General features: G+C 50.6%; 1 protein-coding gene and 1 pseudogene across 2 annotated transcripts in view; one reads left to right on the forward strand and one right to left on the reverse strand.

Moving 5' to 3' along the window:
* The window catches only part of DLG5 (discs large MAGUK scaffold protein 5), a 134,184-nt gene extending 126,682 nt beyond the window's left edge, over nucleotides 1–7,502 (forward strand). For both annotated transcript variants that reach the window (XM_061180134.1, XM_061180124.1), the window contains exons 28-32: nucleotides 1,509–1,652; nucleotides 1,914–2,041; nucleotides 3,344–3,453; nucleotides 4,162–4,271; nucleotides 5,757–7,502. In XM_061180134.1, the coding sequence (XP_061036117.1) occupies nucleotides 1,509–1,652; nucleotides 1,914–2,041; nucleotides 3,344–3,453; nucleotides 4,162–4,271; nucleotides 5,757–5,860 (596 nt within the window). In that variant the 3' untranslated portion in view covers nucleotides 5,861–7,502. The remainder of the gene's footprint in view (nucleotides 1–1,508; nucleotides 1,653–1,913; nucleotides 2,042–3,343; nucleotides 3,454–4,161; nucleotides 4,272–5,756) is intronic.
* LOC133091213 (E3 ubiquitin-protein ligase RBBP6-like) overlaps nucleotides 6,342–19,162 on the reverse strand; it is a 59,238-nt pseudogene continuing 46,417 nt past the window's right edge.

A 19,162-nucleotide genomic window follows, 5' to 3' on the forward strand; every position in this document is an offset into this window, starting at 1 on the left:
TCATAACCAACTATGACGGTGGTTGTGAGGAAACCGTTGGGGACCAGGACTGGAGAAGAGGTGTTGGAGAGGATGCATGGCTTTATCTGTAATGTTCAAAGTTTTAAAAGAGGGGGTGTTTTTATGTCTTCCTGGAGGAAGTTCTTTGCCCTGGGACTCCGCAGAGCCTTCAGTCAGAAGTGTGCGGGCGTCTTGGGCAGTGAATGTGACCACCAAACCCTCCCCCTGCCTTAATAACAGATCATCTGGTCACCAGGTTGAGAAATGCTGTATAGAAAGCCATATAGATGAACCTGGATAATCATCAGACCGAAAAATCGCATGCGGTTCTGCCTGTGAGCTCGGCGTTTGTGGAGCTGAGGCTGCACCGAGCACCACCCTGTGTGTTCACCTCTGAAGCTCTGCCTTCTGGTCCCTCTTTCTTCGTCTCCTAGTCACGGGCCTTCCAGGCCGGACCTCTCATTGACCCTTCCTCACAAGCCCACCTCAGGCGACCCTCACCTCAGCTCTGCCCCTCCTCGTCGCCACTCCCACCCCCCGAGGGTGAGGCTTCTTGTCCTGGTGCCTGGAGTTGGCAGGCAACTCTTATATGGTGGTCTTGTTTCTTACCTGTTGCCGTCTGTGAGCCTGGTTAGAGCATGAGCTCTGCAGTGGCAGGGACTGTGCTTTGTACTCTTTTTAAAAGTGTTTCCGAGATGCCAGCACAGTGATTGGTACAAGGGAGGTGCCAAGAAGATATTTGCATGCTGGTTTTTAGGCGGTCACTTCCTGCAAGGATTTTTTATTCATTTGGTGGAAGGGGAGGTTTTTACTACGTGTATCAACTAGGATATTGGTTTGACTGCTGTAACTGAGACCAAACAACAATGGCTGAAGCATGGTAAGAAGCTTATTTCCCTGCCACATAACAGTCTGAGCTGGTGGGGGGATCCCTGGGAGGCAGCTCTGTTCTGGGGATCATAAGGGAGCCAGGTCCCTTCTGTCCTGTGGCTCTGTCATTTCCTGAGGGTTGTTCTCATCTGCAGGATCAGAGCTGGCTCACTGCACCCGGTCCTGTCCTTTTCAGCTCATGGGAAGGGGGAGAGTTTGCTCACCCCATGGGGCAGGTCTGGGTCACATGACCACACCTACCTCAGGGGAGGTTGCCTCTCTAGAGAGCAGAGAATATATACTAGGGGTGAGGGGAGCACGCATTGGACACGTACGGAAGAATTTGAGCAGGATGAAGTGCTGCAGTGTCTTGGGTGTCCGTGGAGCAGGGACACTGTGCTGGACTCCAGGAGCGGCCGTGCCCTGGTGTGCCCGGGGTATGGGACTCTCAGTGCTACAACTGGGCAAGTCCCAGACAAACCAGGGTGAGCTGGGTACCTGGCTCTGGATGTGTGGAGTGAAGGAGCTGGGCCTCCCTGGGGTCAGCAAGGTCAGGGGAGCAGTGGGTCCCCAGCCCCTCCCCTTCCTCCCTCTGCTCCAGGTGGGTGTCCATGACACTGCTCCCCTCTCTCCCTCAGATTCGGTGAGCCTTGCCTATCAGCGGGTCCAGAAGGTGGACTGCACCTCCCTGAGGCCCGTCTTGATCCTGGGGCCTTTACTGGATGTGGTGAAGGAAATGCTCGTGAACGAGGTGCCCGGCAAGTTCTGCAGATGCCCCCTTGGTAAGGGATGCCCTCGTGCCTGCTGGGCTGTGTCTGTCCCTGTGTTTGCGTTCAGCCCCCTGTTCCCGGGGATGGATCCCATGATGTTTCAGAGTCCTCTGGACTTGGCTCAGATCAGTGTGCAGCCTCTGGTTCTTTGTCCGGGAGCGAGGACAGCAGGGCTGGGTTCCTAAAGTCTCTTCTGTGCGGCGTTCTTCCTGGCACGTGCAGTGACGGCTCACGGTGCCAGGGCATCCTGATTCCTGTGTCTGTGCTTTGCAGAGGTGATGAAGGCCTCCCAGCAGGCCATCGAGCGGGGCGTCAAAGACTGCCTGTTTGTAGACTATAAGCGGAGGAGTGGCCACTTTGATGTGACCACAGTGGCTTCCATAAAGGAGATCACAGAAAAGGTACCTGTTGCTTCAGACCAAGGGATGGGGGCGCCTCTCTGAGTCCGGGGTTTGGACCCCAGTGTGTGTGTCCAGGCTCTGTACCTTTGCACATCTGCCCTGCATGTCTCTCGGGCCTTCATGAGCGCACCTGTGTCCCGTTAGTCTGAGTTAACCTACTGATTGGCTGGCCCCCGTTGCTTCTTGTGCTTCCGCTTTCGTGAGTAGGAAGCTAGTCCTGGGCAAAAGTCGCCCTGTGCGTGTGCCACCTCTCCCTCTCTGAGGGGCTCTGACGAGAGCTTTGAACTCTAGGAAAGGCCCGTCACAGGGATTTCTACAACAGGGTCCCAGAATGCATCTGCTGAGCTTGTGTGCTGAGCTGATGTGCCTTATTCTAGGGACAGGGGCACAGCTTCCATCAGGGCCACGACCCTGAAAGGATAAGAGCCGTTGCCGTGTGCCTTTAGGTTTGTGAACACGCTGGGGTCTGTTTGCCAGGTAGTATGGGGGGAAGTGGGGCAATCTTTTGGAAAAGCATCCCTCACAAGTCTGAGGATGTGGGCGCTTTTTGGGCCCCATCCCTCCTGGGTGGTCAGTTTACCTCGCCAGGCTTTGGATCCCTCCTGTTACGTGAGGGAGTTGATTTCTTACAGCTGTCAGTGCAGACTGCCCAGTTGAAGTGGACGAGCTCCAGTCAGGGGTGCCCCAGGACGTTAGAAAGCCTGCCAAAGGGTGGACCTCCTCAGTGGAGCTTTCAGGGGTCAGGGAGAACCACAGGCAGGGCACCCGTGGCCTGCCTTTGGCTCATACTCTGCCTGGAGGCTCAGGGGATCCATGGGATGCGTTTCAATCACAGCCACGCAAAGACCCACACTCTCCCCTCCCCTGCTTCAACCCCCCGCCGAGTCTCCGCATCTTCTTTTGCCCAGACTGGCAGAAGTAAGGTTTCTGAGTCCAGGTGGGGTAGCGCTTTAGGAAGTTCCTATATCTGGGTAAAGGCAGGAAAGGGAGTTTGGAGTGGGGTCGTCCAGACCCCGCTTGGCCCTGGTTCCCAGCCTGGACCATCATCACAGCTGACGGCTTGTGGGGAGAGATTTTCCCAGATGAGGTTTCCCCTCCGTGTATCATGTGCAGTCTTAACGAAAGACTGGTTTTGCTGCCTTGTTTGTTGGTAGAACCTTGTATGTTCACTTACAGGGCAAGGCAGGGCAGTGTCAGGGGAGGGGTAAAGCCCATCGTTGGCAGAGGAAGGCTGGAGTGTCCAGTGCCCCCGAGGCCCCGGCCCCGCACCTGCCCAGGTGTTCACTCTCTCCCTCCCCCCAGAACCGGCACTGTCTCCTGGACGTCGCCCCCCACGCCATTGAGCGGCTGCACCACATGCACATCTACCCCATCGTCATCTTCATCCACTACAAGAGCGCCAAACACATCAAGTAGGTGACAGGCTCCTCGGGGGCTTGGCTTGGGGCCTTGCTGGGGAAGCGCTGCTGGCTCAAAGCCGTGGGGCAGGGGGCCCCTTGGCCTTGAAATAGGCACCCCATGTAGGAGCGGCCTCCCCCCTCGAGCCCCCAGCTCACACTGAGCCAGGCGTGTGAACCCAGCACAGCCTTCCCTCCACACCACTCTCCGTGCTGTTTGGATGCTGCCACCGCTCCCTGAGTATGTCCAGCTTTGTCTGCATAGCTCCCCTCCTGACTCCCAGGCCCTTTCCCCTCTCCTGCCTCTCAGCTGGGCACTCACGACAACACAGGAGCTGGGTAGCCTGGCCTGGGTCCAGCTCTGCCAGGAGCTGGCTTGTGATGTGGATGGGCCTGTGGTCCCGCTGAGCTTGAGTTTCTGTGCTGGTTGGGCTAACGGCTTGCCAAGGCCCTCCTCCACTTTGCCTTTCTGTGCTTCCAGGCTTCTGGTACCTGCACTCGGGGGCCAGCTGAGGTGTCTGGTCTCCGTGTGCACACACTGGGGTTCCCACCTTCCCCCTCTCTGCCTGGAGCTCCCCGTGGAGCCTGCAGGCTGTGCTTTACCAGGGGAGCACATGGGGCCCCTGTGGTGGTGGAGACCCCTGTTACTCTGGACAAAGAAGCAAAGAGGAGGGCCTGGGGGGAGGTGAGAAGCTCAGCCTGGTTCCCTGGATGTCCCAACAGGGAGCAGAGAGACCCCATCTACCTGAAGGACAAGGTGACTCAGAGGCATTCCAAAGAGCAGTTTGAGACGGCTCAGAAGATTGAACAGGAGTACAGCAGGTACTTCACAGGTAGGTGTGCGTCAGGCCTGGAGAGGAGGAGCAGGCAGCGGGGACGGATGCAGGCTTCCCAAGGACATCCTTCTTAGAAGTGGTAACAGCCCGCACTTCCGGGGTGCCTGGTGGATGCCGTCACCGTGAGCACTTTCATCACAGATGATCTGATGGCAGGCACAGGGCAGCGTCAGGAAGTTGCAGGTCCAAAGGTAAAGTTCACTAGTTCTGGCCTTGGGTCACAGTCTGGCCTTGTGTGGCGGCTGCCCAGGAGCCATGTAGCACAGCTCCAGCGTTCCCTGGGCGGGTAGCACGGCGGTGGTGGCTGTGACCATCTGTCCCCAGCACCTTCCAGGTCAGGCCAGTTTTGCAGTGAAGTCTGAAGATAAGCTGCACCTTTACTATCTCTGGTCTTTGAAACAAAGCAAACCAAAAGAAGCAGGGTTCCAGTTTACCAACTGCCATTTTACTTTGTGACTTTCAACTTCTTCCATAAAATCAGTCATTTGTAGGGGGCATAATAACACTGTGGCCACAGAGAGGTGGAGACAGTGATTGTAATGAACTTGTAGAGAGTGTTGTGATCTAGTTTGGCGCTTCTCATGCAACATTTGGCCTCAAAACCCAGCCTTGGTGCTTCTGTCTATGTATGTGTTATGTGTGTTTGTGTTTTAATTTCCAGTCCATTACAGACCAGTATTTCAGTCAGATACATTGACAATTACTAGAGAAAAGAACATTAAAAACTCCAAAACTTAACAAAATACAAGCCTTGACTTTCTGTTAGATTCAACAGATGTAAAATTACTCTGTCACGTTTCCATAGCAGTTTCTAAACCCTCGCTGTCCATTTCTGTGGCAAGCAGCCAGCGCTCGGCGCTGTTCCGTGGAGCACGCAGAGAGCCCTGGTCTAGTGTCTGCCGGGCTGTGGTGCTGAAAGCCTGCAGAGCAGGCCTGAGCCAGAGCTGGAGACATTCCGTCATCTTTGCTGGAAATCTTCTCTGGGCCATGGGATGCCCAGCTTCCGAGACCCAACCTTGTCACCTGTAGAATCCTGCTGCCGATTGGACCATCACAACACAGCCCAGACTGCCTTCCAGTGTGCTGGGACTCCCCATTGCATGACTAGGCAAAGCAGCCCAGAGCATCATTGCAGTGGGGCCTGGCAATTCATGTGTGTGGTCAGATCCTGTCACCCCTGTTACAGGGACCAGGGCAGCCTGGCAAAATGGGACACCAGCCTTCATTTGAGCGTAAAATTTTAACATCCTATGGAACAGTTGCCGAGAGGGATAGGTAAAAAGCCGAAGTGATTTGCACTCAACTCTTTTTTTCTTTTCCAATTTCTCACTGATGGAAGAGAGTGAGGCGGGAGTGGGGCAGGAGGGCCAAGTAGCTCAAAACAGGCAGAACGCCAGGAAGAGTAAAAGATGTGTTTGTTTGCCTTCACCCTGGGGTCTTCCTCTGAGCCAATGACGTGTGTGTTTGGGGGCTCTCTTGCAGGGGTCGTCCAGGGAGGAGCCCTGTCGAGCATTTGCGCTCAGATCTTGGCAATGGTCAATCAAGAGCAAAATAAAGTCCTGTGGATCCCAGCCAGCCCTCTCTAGAACTCGGTGCTGGGGACAGCTGCAGCTTGGCCGCCGGCGTGACTGCCTGGCTCAGCTCTTTTTAGCGACTAAAGATAGACGTCTCTGTATATAAACGTGAAGGGGAAGGATCCATGAAGCAGGACTCCAGAAGCACCTCCTTTGTAGACAGAGGGCCGCAGACTCTATTCCTCTCACTCGTGCGCTGTAAGACAGAAGACTCTGTAGAGGGGCTCGACACCAACCTTTCTCGTAGCCAGCTCATCAGAGATGCTGCAAAGAGAACCTTTCAGATCACAAGTTTACAAGCCTTTTCTAAGTATTCGGTTGTTTATGTTTACTTGAACGGCTCCATGTTGTCGCTGCCCAGCCCCTGCCCTTTCCTCACTGTCGCTTTGGTGTTGGTTTTGTGCCTGTTTTCAGCGAGACGACTCTGGAACCTCGCTGGGGGCCGCTTTGCTTTGGGAGGTTCTTGTCAGTGGGACCAGAGCTTTGACAACCTTCATGCTCCTTGGTGGCACCTCTCCTGGAAGGACCTGCGACTGCAGATGCTTCGACCATCGGCGGGCGCGGAACCAGTGCCTTTGTGGGGCAGACTCTCCAGCGGCAGTGTATTCCCCTCCTGCACAGAGGAGGGCGACTTGGGCCGTCTTGCGGACGCGTCCCTCAGACTTTGTCTCCTGCCCTCTGCGTCCTCTTCTCGTCCACCTGCGTTCATTATTCCAGCGTTCTCTCTGGTCCTCGGAGCTTCATGGGTGCACTGTGACACAGCCAGTCCCAGGCAGGGTGTTAGGCTGGGGCTCATGCATGCCACTGGGTCCTCTTTAGGTTCTGTGAATAGTGACAGCCTTTACCAGTGCAGATTTTGCAGGGTAATTCCTAAGCGCTCTAGAGTGGGGCAGGCACATCAGCTCTACTTGATATAAAAACATTCGTGTTTCAGACTTTGAGCAGAGAACTCTTACGGAAGCTTAAGGATTAGTGCAGTCACTGTCAAAACTCAAAAAAAGAGAAACTGGGATCTATCTAGTCTTGGCTCCAGCACTTACAGCATGAGCAGTGCTCCACGAGGGTGGCTTTGTTTGGGGTTTGTGTGTTTTTTTTTGGTTTTTTTTTGTTTTTTTTTTTAACGCTTCTGACGCTGGATGTTTCTGGCTGAAGGTTTGATCTGGTTCCTCCTTAAACTGTGCGTCCTCTTAATAATAGGTACTGTACGGGGCTCCGGGTAAGTGTCACTGGGGTAGGACCTCTATTTTAATACTGTTCCTAACATTTCATTTTACTAGCAAGAAATCGCTGATTTCATTTTATTCTTTGTAATTCTAGACACTAGATTATAGTTTAGTCATAGTGACATTTTTTTAAAAAGGGATATATTTTCTTGCACAGTTGTTCGAAGAGAGACATGTTTCAGTCCTCAGTGCTGCCCTTCGTTTCACAGGTACACGCGTTCTGGCTCAGACAACTAGGACCCCCTGCAGGCTGTCGAGGGGTCTCACTGGCGCCCTGCGGGGCTGCTGCTCTGGGCGGCGGGGGTGGGACGGTGATGGTACAGTGTGCACAGGTACTGTTCGGACAGACTGGGATTTTCTGTACTAAAACCTTCCTTTGTATCGAAAGTTAAACAGACTTTAGTACAATAAATAAAGGTCAATTTCTGTAACTTGTTGTGGTGAAGAGACCTGCATTCATTTAGTTTCCACCTGTCCCTGCTTCCGGCCCTCTCTTTGTTCCTAAATCTGAGGCAGCCTTCCTCCCCTGCGGCAGGTGGCTGGAATTGGCCGCCGCGTGAGGTTCTCGCCAGCTCTCATGATGGTCAGGAGCCCCTCTTACCTGTGGCCTCAGCCCCTCTGACTCCCTCCTTCCCTCCCATGTGTCCCTCTGTCCAGCAGAGCTGTGGGTAGTGCTTGCAGCCAGGCAGCTGATTTGTGCAAGATTCAGATCCTGCCCTGGGGGCTCCCATTCAGATCTGCAGGTTTGGGCTGGGCCGAGAAAAGCAAAGGGGGTTTGAAGGACACCAGTATCCGCTCCTGTTCTCAGTGGAGTCTCTGTCTGCCAGGGGATGAGGCCCAGACCGGGCCCCCGGGGTGAAGAAGGCCGAGCCTGGCCCAGGGGCTGTAGTGTGAGACCACCCACGGCTCTCCTGGGTAGCCACTTTGGGCCTGAAAGTCTGTTCCAGGGTGGCAAGAAGGCTGGGAGAAGTGGCCAGGAGGCCGGGGCTGCCTCACTAGCGCCCCGAGGCCCAGGTCAGAGCAGAGCCCTCCTCCTCTGCTCTGCCCTCCTCTCTCTGCTCTGCCCTCCTCTGGAGGGCAGACTCTCGTGGAAAAACCTTACACTGCGCCAGAGGCTGGGCCAGCAGGGGCACACTCGGCGCCAGTGCCTCCCTGCTCATGGCCCACGGGTGCAGCTCCACTGTGGACCCTGCAGTCTCACCTGCAGGTCCCGCTGGCCTCGCCTGCAGCCACAGGAGTCGCCGAGCTGCGTCGGACTGTGGCTGTGGAGAGGAGGGGAGGGCCCGTGCAGCTGGCCGGGTCCCAAGCCCGCCGCTCCTCAGCCTGCGTGAGGCCAGCCTCAGGGTCACACACATCTTCTTGACAGACTCAGCACCGACCTTGGGGGAGGGGGTGCGCCGCGGCCTGGATCCTGTGACCCACCCAACAAATGCTCGTTTTAGGAAATGGTTTCTTGTAAAAGAGGTCCATGACGATGCCAAAGCCATCCATAGCAGCTCACACTTGTTGCATTATGAGTGATTTTTATTTTCTTCTTTAGACTTTTCTGTACTTTCCAAGTTTTCTACAGGAAACTTGGTTTTTTTTTTACAATTGCAGGCTAAAACCGCTACGCCTCTTTAAACGGAGGGCAGTTAGGTCGCTGAGCTCATAGACTGCTTGTTTCTGGATGCGCTGAGGCCTTACAGGGCAGCCCCTGGGACACCGCTGAGTGGCACTGGGTTGGGGCGGGGGTGTGCAGTTGTGTTTGTCTCTAAACCATGCAGAGCCCAGGCAGGGGCTGGAGGTGCGCAGCCTTTGCCCCCAGTTGGTGTCTGTCTCACGCAGGCTCAGATCCTTCTGGAAAGGCAGAGCTGACTTTCAACTCCAGCCTTGAGGCCTTGGACAGATCTCGCCTGGGCCTCCAAAGACAGTGCAGACGAGATGACCTCTGAGGCCCCCTCCCATGCTGACATCTGAGTTATGGGGGGGGAAGTGGGACTTCCCTCCTGGCCTTGCAGAGCCTGAGCAAAACCCCAGCTCTGGGAGCCTTGGCACACGTGACTTTCTGAGACTGGAGGAGTCCTTGACACCTAATGCACAGGAGCAGAAACTGAAGGGGTCTGGACCAGGAGCCAAGCACTGGCCCAAAGTCCTGGGCCTCTCTGGCTGGAACAAGGCTCTGAGGCTGACCAAAGTGGCTGGATAACTGGAGTTTGGGGCTGGGAAGCTGAGCTGCCGCCCCTCTCGGGGTTGACAGGGCAGAGGGCCACCCGGGTCACGGATGCCAAGGACGGACGGAGAGAAATACGAGGAATTGCCGGGTGGGGGGCAGAGCAAGCATGATCTCACAGTTGGGAGTGTGTCTGGCATGGGGACGATTATCTTCTTGCAGGGGATGGGGCTCCGAGGCCCGGGCCTGGACAGCCGGGCCTTCTCCCCTGCTCCCTTCTGCTGCTGTTCTCCCTGTGGCTTTCCTGGACCTTATTTCAATCATGCATACTCTTTCTTTCATGTGCTCATACCTTCCAGAATGTAGTCTCTGGCTTCTTGATGGTTTTCCCTTCAGTTCTCCTTGCTATTATGAGTTTGTATCTTTTTTTTTCAACTGTGAAATGTGTCATACATACGGAAGAGCATATACAGTATAAATATACGGTCTAAAGAATAATAAAATGGACAGTGCGTCCACTGTTAAGGAACACTACCACTACTGTAGAAGCCCTCTTAACACCCAACAGTAGCTGAATTCTCCACCTTTTACCCCAGAGTGAGCACTGGACTGACTTGTGGTTTAATGATTTCCTTGCTTTTCTATTTTCACCCCCAGTGGAGGTGTTTTGAAACAATGTCCTGTGTGGTTTTGAAAACACTGGGCCTCAAGCACACACTGAGCTGTGAGGGCACGGGGCGGCGCTGCCACTGTTCGATGACCTTGGCCAGACAATGTAATGGGCTCTCGGGGGAAGGGCGAGCCTCCGCTTCCCTGGGAACTTTGAAGAGCCCTTTCCCCTTGGGGAAGTCAGTGAGCAGGGACTTGAATGAGTCCTGGGGATCCCGGGGCCGCCACACTCAGGGCGTGTGGCCGTGCTGTGCACAGACCGGCTCCTCATTGTCTGTCTGGCAGAAATATGGTCAGAGGGCGTGGACCGCTGACTGCAGTTTTCAGGCTCACCCCAGCCGTCCTCTGGATTTCAGCAGTAAGCCAAAGATGAGCACGTCTGTGGGAGGAAATGCTGGTTTCTCTTGCTGATCTGGAGAGCAGGAAGGTCTCCAGCTCATGTCGATAAAAGCCTAGGAGAAATAAGACCCGGGGACTGCATCACCATAACGTTCTGTTCTTAGCTGAGCCCTATGAAACGAGCAGAGACTTTGGTGCTAACAGCTCTGGACATTTCTGTCTTGAGTCCCTGCTCCAGACCAGACTTCTTGTCTTCCTGGTCTGGTGCCAGCCCTCATCCTGGTACCTCCTCTACTTTCCTGAGAATTTCCTGGGAGTTTTCTTGATTTCTTTCTTTGACTTTCCTCTCCTCTCTTTTGATGGATCTCCTGTTTCTTGTGCTGCTTTTGAGGAGAAAGGATTAACCCCTGATCCGAATTCTTTCTTCAGAGGAAGATGACTCCATTTACCTTCTCCTAGGATTGTTTTCTAGAAAAGTTCTGGATTAAGAAAAAGGCAAGGTCTGTATTCACCATGGTCTGCTGACTGGTGCATCTGGGTTGGGAGGCCTGAGGGTCAAAAGAAAATAACAAATAACTTGCTGTCGGGTTTCCTCCTCGTCCTCCCTCCTTTCTGGAGCTTCCATTATTTATATGTTGCACACCCTGGACGGAGTCCCTCAATTTCTGATCTCCTATCGGCATCATTTTGTCATTTTGCTCTTCTTTTGAGGGGATTCACTCAGCTTTATCTTCTGAGCCCTTCTGTTGAATTTTTCAGCTTTGCTATCCGGTTTTTAATTTCCAAGAACTCTTTCTGAATGTCATTTTTTTATATCATTCTATGCTTGTTTCTTGGATATAATATCTTCCCACATCTGAAGATAGATTTTTTTTTCTTCTCACATAATTCTAATTCCTCCAAGGTTTAAGGTTTTTTTTATTTGCTTGTGGCTTATTTATTTATTTATTTATTTATTCTGTGGTCTGGGGGATACCAGGACTGGGGATACCTTGTCTTGTATATCAGCGCTTTAACCTCAGGTATCAGGTAATCCTTTTGTGTCAGCTAATGATTAATCATGGGCATTTAATTGAATGGTCCAGAACAAATGGGGAGGTGTGTAGTCTGAGTTTCTCTGTAGAGTGGCCTGGTTGGGCTGCTCACTGGGGAATCTTAGTGATGGTCTCCTTAGGTCTGTCTTCAGATTCCCCAAAGGAGTCCTTCCACTCCTGATGGGATGGGTCGGCCTGGCAGCATCTCTGAACCCACTGGGGGAGAAGGCGGGGACTCTTTGCATTCAGGATTCAGTACGGCAGCATCCAGTCCCTTAGTCCTTTTCTCTTCAGTATGGTACCAGTTCTCTGATCTGTGCCTGGTGTCCCTAGTCCAGGAATCCTCTCTTACATTCTCCACGCAAAAAACCCTCCCGGCTTCTTCAGCGTTGAGGGCAATGCGGTAGCCCTGTAGCTTGGATTGAATCATGCCTGCCCAGATTATCCAGGGTGCTCTCTTACTCTTTTTTTTTTTTTTTTTTTTTTTATTTATTTTTGGCTGTGTTGGGTCTTCGTTGCTGTGCACGTGGGCTTTCTCTAGTTGTGGCAAGGGGGGGCTACTCTTTATTGCGGTGCGCGGGCTTCTTATTGCGGTGGCTTCTCTTGTTGCAGAGCACAGGCTCTAGGCGCACGGGCCTCAGTAGTTGTGGCACGCGAGCTCAGTAGTGGTGGCTCGCCGGCTCTAGAGTGCAGGCTCAGTAGTTGCGGCGCACAGGCTTAGTTGCTCCGCGGCATGTGGGATCTTCCCGGACCAGGGCTCGAACCCGTTTCCCCTGCATTGCCAGGCGGATTCTTAATCACTGCGCCACCAGGGAAGCCCATCCCTTACTCTTAATGTTGACTGATCGGGGCTTTAATCACATCTGCAAAATGCTTTCACAGTAACACCCAGCTCAGTGTTTAACTGAATAACAGGACTGTGGCCTAGTCAAACTGACACATCAAAAGAACTGTCACAGTGGGTTTACCAATAACTTACCTAACCAGTTCCCAACAAATGGGCATTCGGATTAAGTTTACTGTTGTTGTGTTTGTATATAGACTCACTTAACTTGATAGAAGCTTCTGTGTTGGGTTTATGGCTTACAGATAGGACATCAAGGCTTTGGGCATTTACAGGAAATTGCCTCAGCCCTTTCTTTTTGCCACGTTGCCTTTGGGATAAAAGCAGACTTGTGCTTAGTTTGGAGATGATCTTAGCTTCTCACAGATGCTACCTGCTCTGAGGAAGTTACCCATCTAAGAAGCTGCTTTATGCCTACTTATGTCAAAGATGGACAGAGATGCCCTGAGGACTAAGCGACTGTGGGACTAAGAAGAGGGGCTGGCCTGCCCAGATGCCCACTGGAGGGTTCTGTGGGGCCAGGCTGCCCCCCAGGCTGCCCCTGAGCACGTCATGGGGTGTGGCTGGCATCTGCCATGCATCTCAGGACACACAATGATAATGAACAGAATCAAACAATACCTGCTTTGAGCCCAGCAATGGTGTGTGCTGGTGTTGGTTCTCCATGGAAATAAAAATGATAAATCTAAACTTGCAAGACATTTTGCTAGAAATGACAGTGGCTATTTTTGACTAACAGCTTATCTTTATTAAGATTATCTGCTAATAATTAGAGTGAAGATAATATATGTTTAATTTGTGCATTTTACAAGTTTACATTTTCCTTGAAGTACAGTAAGTTGTTTTTACATTTTTGTGTTTGAAATATGTTAAATACTTCTGATAACATTTTATAATTTCTAAACAACTCCCTTGTTCCTAAAAACCAGCGTATTTTTTTAAGTTAGCTTTTGTGACATCCTGTGTCATCTCTTGTTTCTGTGTGTTGCAGGGTCTAAGACTAAGCGGGTGATTCTCTAGGATGCTGCTGCTTGAGGTCATCTTCATTTATGGGAAGTACAATTGTTTGTTTAAAACCAAAAATCTCAGAGTTGAATCTGAAAGGCGTGTGTCTGTACAAGAAGGTCTTTGTTTCAGGTCACAGCCCAGGTAATTGGCCCTTAAAAATGCAGAAGAACATGGGATGGAAGCCCATCAGAAGAGCTTCTCTGGGTCCCTCGCAGGCTGCACACTCGTTTCCCCAACAGTCCAAGGTTGAGGGCCCAGGGCTTGGGGAACTCGAGACTGTTGGCCTCCGTGCCAAAGCAGTGCTTCATCCTTCAGTCCTGTAAGAGCAGGCTTGACCTCCTGTGGGTTATATGGGTTATATGACGCTCTTGACGCTGCTGGTATCCCCAAGAGGTCAGGCATTACTGCTTACCATCCAACGACCCAGTCAGCAAGAGGCGGAGCGACAGCCATCCGGCACAGGACGGGGGCTCAGGATGACGGGCAGTTGACGTTGCGTTGATATGTACATGTGTTTCTGATACATTCTTCAGCATTGTTGTCGGATCTGCAGAGAAGATCATTGCTAGTACTGATCATCTTCCAAGAGCGTGAAGGTCTTTATTGTGTCTGTCCACAAGCAGGACTCTTGACCAAGTCAGCAATCTGATCACTTACAGCTCTGCCCCAAATATCGATTGGGTCAGCGTGCAGCCCTGAGTCATCCTCGTAGTGGCCGCCATCGTGAAGTCACTCCAGTCCCCGGGGAAGTTACTAGCTGGGCAAGTCAAGATGTGGCTGCATCGCCCAGACAACAGCAGCTAACGCAGGTAGGGGGTACCAAGACCACTGTAGGGATGGGACGGTTGCAGCCCCCCACGCAGCAGAGATTCAGCCACTCTTGGCCGCAGAAGAAGAGGTTGAGGCCCATAAGTAGGCACTATCAGCTACCCCGCAGGGATTAAACTCTCACCCAAAAGGTTTCCTGATCTCCCTACGGCAACCAACTGGTGAGACAAGAGGCACTCACCATCACGTGCTAGGTTCAAAGCCCTGGAAGGACACCAGGAGCTACAGTCACAGCGCCCGGGCTTGTCACTGCCTCTGCTGGCAGGATTGAGCATGTGGGCTCTAATTAGGGGTGAAGACACCCCCAGGAGGCAGTCAGTGCCCTCAGGCCAGTTCAGATAGTTGGATATGACAGCTGAACCAATCTTTGGGGGGAAAAAAAATGCAGGGATGAAAAGAAGCCAGAACCCCACAGTGGGGGAGTTGCATGTCCCCCTGTCCTGAGCACCCTCCATCCAAGGATTCTTGGATTCTTTGTTGTGGTTTTGCCCCTGCAGGCCTCAGATGACCCTGTAGGACCAGGTGGAGGCCTGTCTTCCCTATGACATTAAAGAACATGGCGTGAAACACATCAGTGATGGGCTAGGGGATGGGTGGATAAAGGGTTTCAGGATTCCAGTGGGTGGGATTGAAAGTGCCTCCTTGGCTTAGAAGACCTCCCTCTGGAAGGATTTGGTGATCAGATCTTGGAGTTTTTTTTTTTGTTTTTTTTTCTCTTTTTGCTTCAAAAGTAGAAAAGACATTAAAATGTATACACTGAGATGTCTAATTCCACTTCTCATCCCAGAAAGATAACACATTGTTTGTGTTTCTCTCTACTGCTTCTTGATGCAGATACCAGCTAAATCAAACTCTCCCCTTTCTCACCCAGGAGAAGTAAGCACAGTGCTCTGTTTCTTAGTTTTCTTTACGTAACCCGAGATGCTAGTGTAGCCTTTTGCCCTATATTGCAGCCACTACTGCGGTGGCAAATGGAGCTATTATAGTTGAGACCAAAAATGCAAAGGACCGCCAGGCAGGCGAATAGCCTAGACGCAGGGAAATACAAGCCCACGTCAGGTGAGCACAGAGATTCAGTCCCATCACGGGGAGCTTGTTTCTCTGACAGGAGGCGCTGCTAAAATGCTACACAGCCCCTCAGAGAAGGTCGGAGATTGGGATAGGTGTTTGCTGGGGGGTAGAGGGGGCATCCCTGGGGCTCTGTGAGCTGCTATCATTTTCTGGTTTTCTTAGGCAGTTGAGAACAGGGAATGTAGTTTTTAAAAAAGGAAACAGAAAGGTTTTAAAGATGTTTTATGTCGGGCCAGACTGGAAGCCCTGCTTTGTGCCTACACTGTGGGATAGGGCGCAAGCCCTGCTTTGGGGTTTGTGGGTAGTCATTTCTGTGCATACCCTGGGGTTACAGGAAGTGGAGATTTTCTGCTGGGATTCGAGAAGTAAGCGTGCCCACCTTGCCTCACGTCCTTGATCCTCACATAACTTCCTGAGCCTGGTGCACTGGCTGAAACCTTGAGGCACGAAGGGAGGAGCTTGGAGAGAGGGACACCAAGTGACCTTCTTCAGGGGTCTTGGGACGTGAGTGGAAGAGTGTGTAATGGCCACCCACACATGAAAACGGCGGTGCTGTTTCCTCGAAGCACTACGAGGGGTTGTTGGTCCTCTGGCAGTGCCGCTCTGTGTGGGGATGGCAGGGCTGTCCCTAAGGATGCACTGTGGGTCATGACTGAGCATAACCTGAAAGGAAAAGGGCTGCCCTTCAGTGGTCCTGCGCCGGGTGCACCACTGTGGGGGTGGGCCCTGATATTTGCAGAACACCCTCTGTGTGCCATATATCATTACTAACTGACTTTCATACGCTCTATACTATACATCTTCCCAGGGTTAAAGTTCTTTATTATTATTTTTAGTGTTGGTGTTTGATTGTAGCATTCTTTTATTCAAATTAGATTAAGATTAAACTCATTTTTATGAGATCAGTTTAACTGACTACATGTTTAATGAAAAGAGGGCCAAACCCTGTCATTTTAAAACAACAAACCATTATTTCGATGCATTGAGCCAGAAGTGTAAAGGTTGACGAAAAATTGCATACTTGGGAAGCATTTACTTAAGATTAAAATAAATTCTAGGTGCAAAATTAAACCATCTTTTTCTTGCAAATATTAATGAAGGCACATGGCAAAACAGGCAAATGTTATAGCAGGACATGAATTGAAAAATCAGATTCCATTCTCTCTGACAATATAAGAGGTTATAAGCCACTATAAGGTGGCTATTACCACCTTAAGTGTGATCGCACTTAGCATCAGTAGTAATTGTGGAAAGAAATAGAGACCGCTCAAATTAGAACAAGCAAAAGCTATTTATTCCCAGCTTGCTATAGCAAAGGAGTCAGCCGCCATCACTTGCCTTTGGCAGACACTCAAAGGCAGGTGGCAGAGTGAGAAAGCCTTATAGTGGAAAAGGAAGGTCTTCAGGTATGCCCTGATCAGAGTCTGTTAGCCTGGGGAAGCCGTTAGGTGGGTTGACTAGCAATGGGGCATCCTATGTGTTTGGTTAGGAGTGCATATTTGGCTTTCTCTGGTTGGTCCTACTAAGCTGGAAGCTGGGGCAAAAATTAGGGAAGCTGGCAGATATTGATCAAGTCGTGGCCATTTGGGACCAAGTGTTAGAAGTGTTGTTTGGCTTCCAGAATTAGCCATTAAATCCAGCTGCTGGCTTACAGGAAGTTAGGGAATGAAGAAACATCAGGAATATTCTTCGAGACAATGACCCAGTCCCTTGGATGCAACGTATGAAGAAAAGGTGTTTGTTGGGATAGATGGGTGGAGGGCCTGTTTTAGATTAAAAGAATCTTAAGAGACTTTTATAGTCAAATACAAGAAAAAAAGTTGTAAGAGACATTTGGGAAACAATTGAGATTTGAATATGGATTCAGAGTTAAAAGACATTAGGGAATTGTTTATGATGTTAGGGTGCCAATGGCATTGTGTAGGGGTTATGTGTGGCGATGCAAGCTTAACTCTTTGAAGGTGCAGTGTCTGATTTCCCTTTGAAATGGTTCAGGAAAATGTAGATGATGCAACATGGCAAAATGTTGTAGTTTTAGATCTAGATGGTGAGTTCATGGGTTTTCATTGAAGAAAAGCAAACTAGTCTGTGTTTGAACTTACAATAATGCTTAGAATGGAGTCTGTTTTGATCTAGCCTTATTAGTTCTACTTACTTCATGCAACCACCATTACAGTTTATGCCTACACAAGCAAAAAATAGATTTGTGTTTCATATTTTTACCTAGACAAAATCATAACCTAACTACTTGGGTTTTTCCCCCACCCAATGCCATGGGGTTTTTTCCATATCAGAATATGTGAATCTGTTTTTCTTTTTATGACTACACACAGTATTTATTTGGATGAGTAAACTTTTTTTTTTTAAACCATAGATTTAATTAAAAAACATAGACTTAGTTTTTTTGTAGTTTTTCTGTTAAAAGCATTGTCTAATTCTACTGTCAAAGAAACTGTGAAGGAGGTGTTAATGGAAACAGGCTGGTTGCTTGACCAAAGATGCACAGCCAAGTAAGAGAGAACCAGGCTCTGAAGCCACGTTCGTGTTGTGTCCAGAGCTCTAGAAATGGGGCTCATAAAACTAGGGCTTTCTCTGGCAACCCCCTTTGGGGACTGATTTATCTTTGGCCTCTGAGAGACTGATCTGTCGCCTGGTGTATAATTTTGGGGTGCTTACTTGATCTAGAGTCGAAAAACCTCAACTACTGGTTTGTATCTAACAGTGGTTGAGTTACTTTAAACAATTATCTCTGATTTTTAGTTTCCTTTTCTGTGAATGGGGCTGCTACTTCCTTACAGCCAGTAAGATAATATCTTTGAATGATGAAGGACAAGCAGAGACCACTGCCACCAGTAGAGACTTCGTCCCACACAGTGCACTGCTCTCATTCTGATTCAGGTTTCTTGCAAGTGTGTCTGGCAGAGGCATCTGCCTGCCTCTAGCTGCAAGGGAGCCTGAGAAAGCAAATTTGGATGTCTGGCTTGGAGAGGCAGGACCCACTAATGTGAGGACTTTCCCAAATAGAGGAAAGATATTCACAAGTCGAGCAGCTTCAAACATAACAGATCTATACCATGAATCTAAATGTCTTTAAATAAATAATGGTGCATTCATAACATGCAATATCATGTGGCCATTTTATAACATATTTTGAAGAACATTTAACAGCATGTGAAAATGCTCAAAATGTTTTATGAAAAGATATGCAAAACCATACGTTGAGGATGGTCTCAATTTTTAAAAGAATGCATAGGGGAAAAGCCTTGTGTCTATTTGAGTCCCCTGAGAAGCAGGTGCCAACATGGGATTAGACATACAAGAGGGGGATGTGAAGGATGAGGGGGAGGGAGTTGGGCCCGCAGAAAAGCCTTCAGACTGGAGGCAAGTCTGCCTCCCGTGAAAGGAAAGAGGAAGGAAGGGCTGAGTAGGAAAAGCCTCAAACCGCAGTGCAGTTCAGAGAAAATCTCAGCCAGGCCAAAGGCCCTGAGCAAAAGCTGCTCTTTAGAAGAGTCCCGTGTTTGGCAGGAATGGGCCAGCACTACGACCGACCTATGTCGCGCCCAGTCACTGCCTGGGAGCAGCCCAGGGGAAGCGTGGCCTCAGGGTCACGGGGCTATAGCTGGAAGCTGTCAGTCTGGGGGACTGTGTGCCCATAGCAGGATAAAATGAGGGTGACTTCTGAGCTGTGCTTTGCACACAAGAAATACCACGTAGCAAACGACGGTTATTACAACTGCCTGAGTAACCCATTAGCTACTCTTTTGAACCCCTTATTGCTGGGAAATACCACGCGTGTGCACAGTGTACATAGATCACAAGTGTGTGGACAACAGTCACCCGGCAAGCATCCGTGTAACCAGCGTCGGGTGGAGAGCAGAGCACTGCCAGCCCCGTCCCCGGAGCCCAAGCGGTCCCCTTCCGTGGACACAGGGATGGCCCCGGGAGGTAGAGCAGTTGCTTCTGTGCTTCCTTAATAGCTTTACCACCTGCGTTTGCTCTCTTTCCCCATGTACCACCTTTTAAAATTCAGTTTGTAATTTGGTTTTTCTGAAAATTTGCCTTGAAAGAGATTGAGGAGGTTTCTGAAAACACTAAAGCTGTTTTCTTTTCTCCCGTTCTTTAGCTTTGAGCTATACGTCTTGGTGC

The sequence above is a fragment of the Eubalaena glacialis genome, chromosome 1, assembly GCF_028564815.1.
Source record: "Eubalaena glacialis isolate mEubGla1 chromosome 1, mEubGla1.1.hap2.+ XY, whole genome shotgun sequence".
NCBI lineage: Eukaryota > Metazoa > Chordata > Mammalia > Artiodactyla > Balaenidae > Eubalaena > Eubalaena glacialis.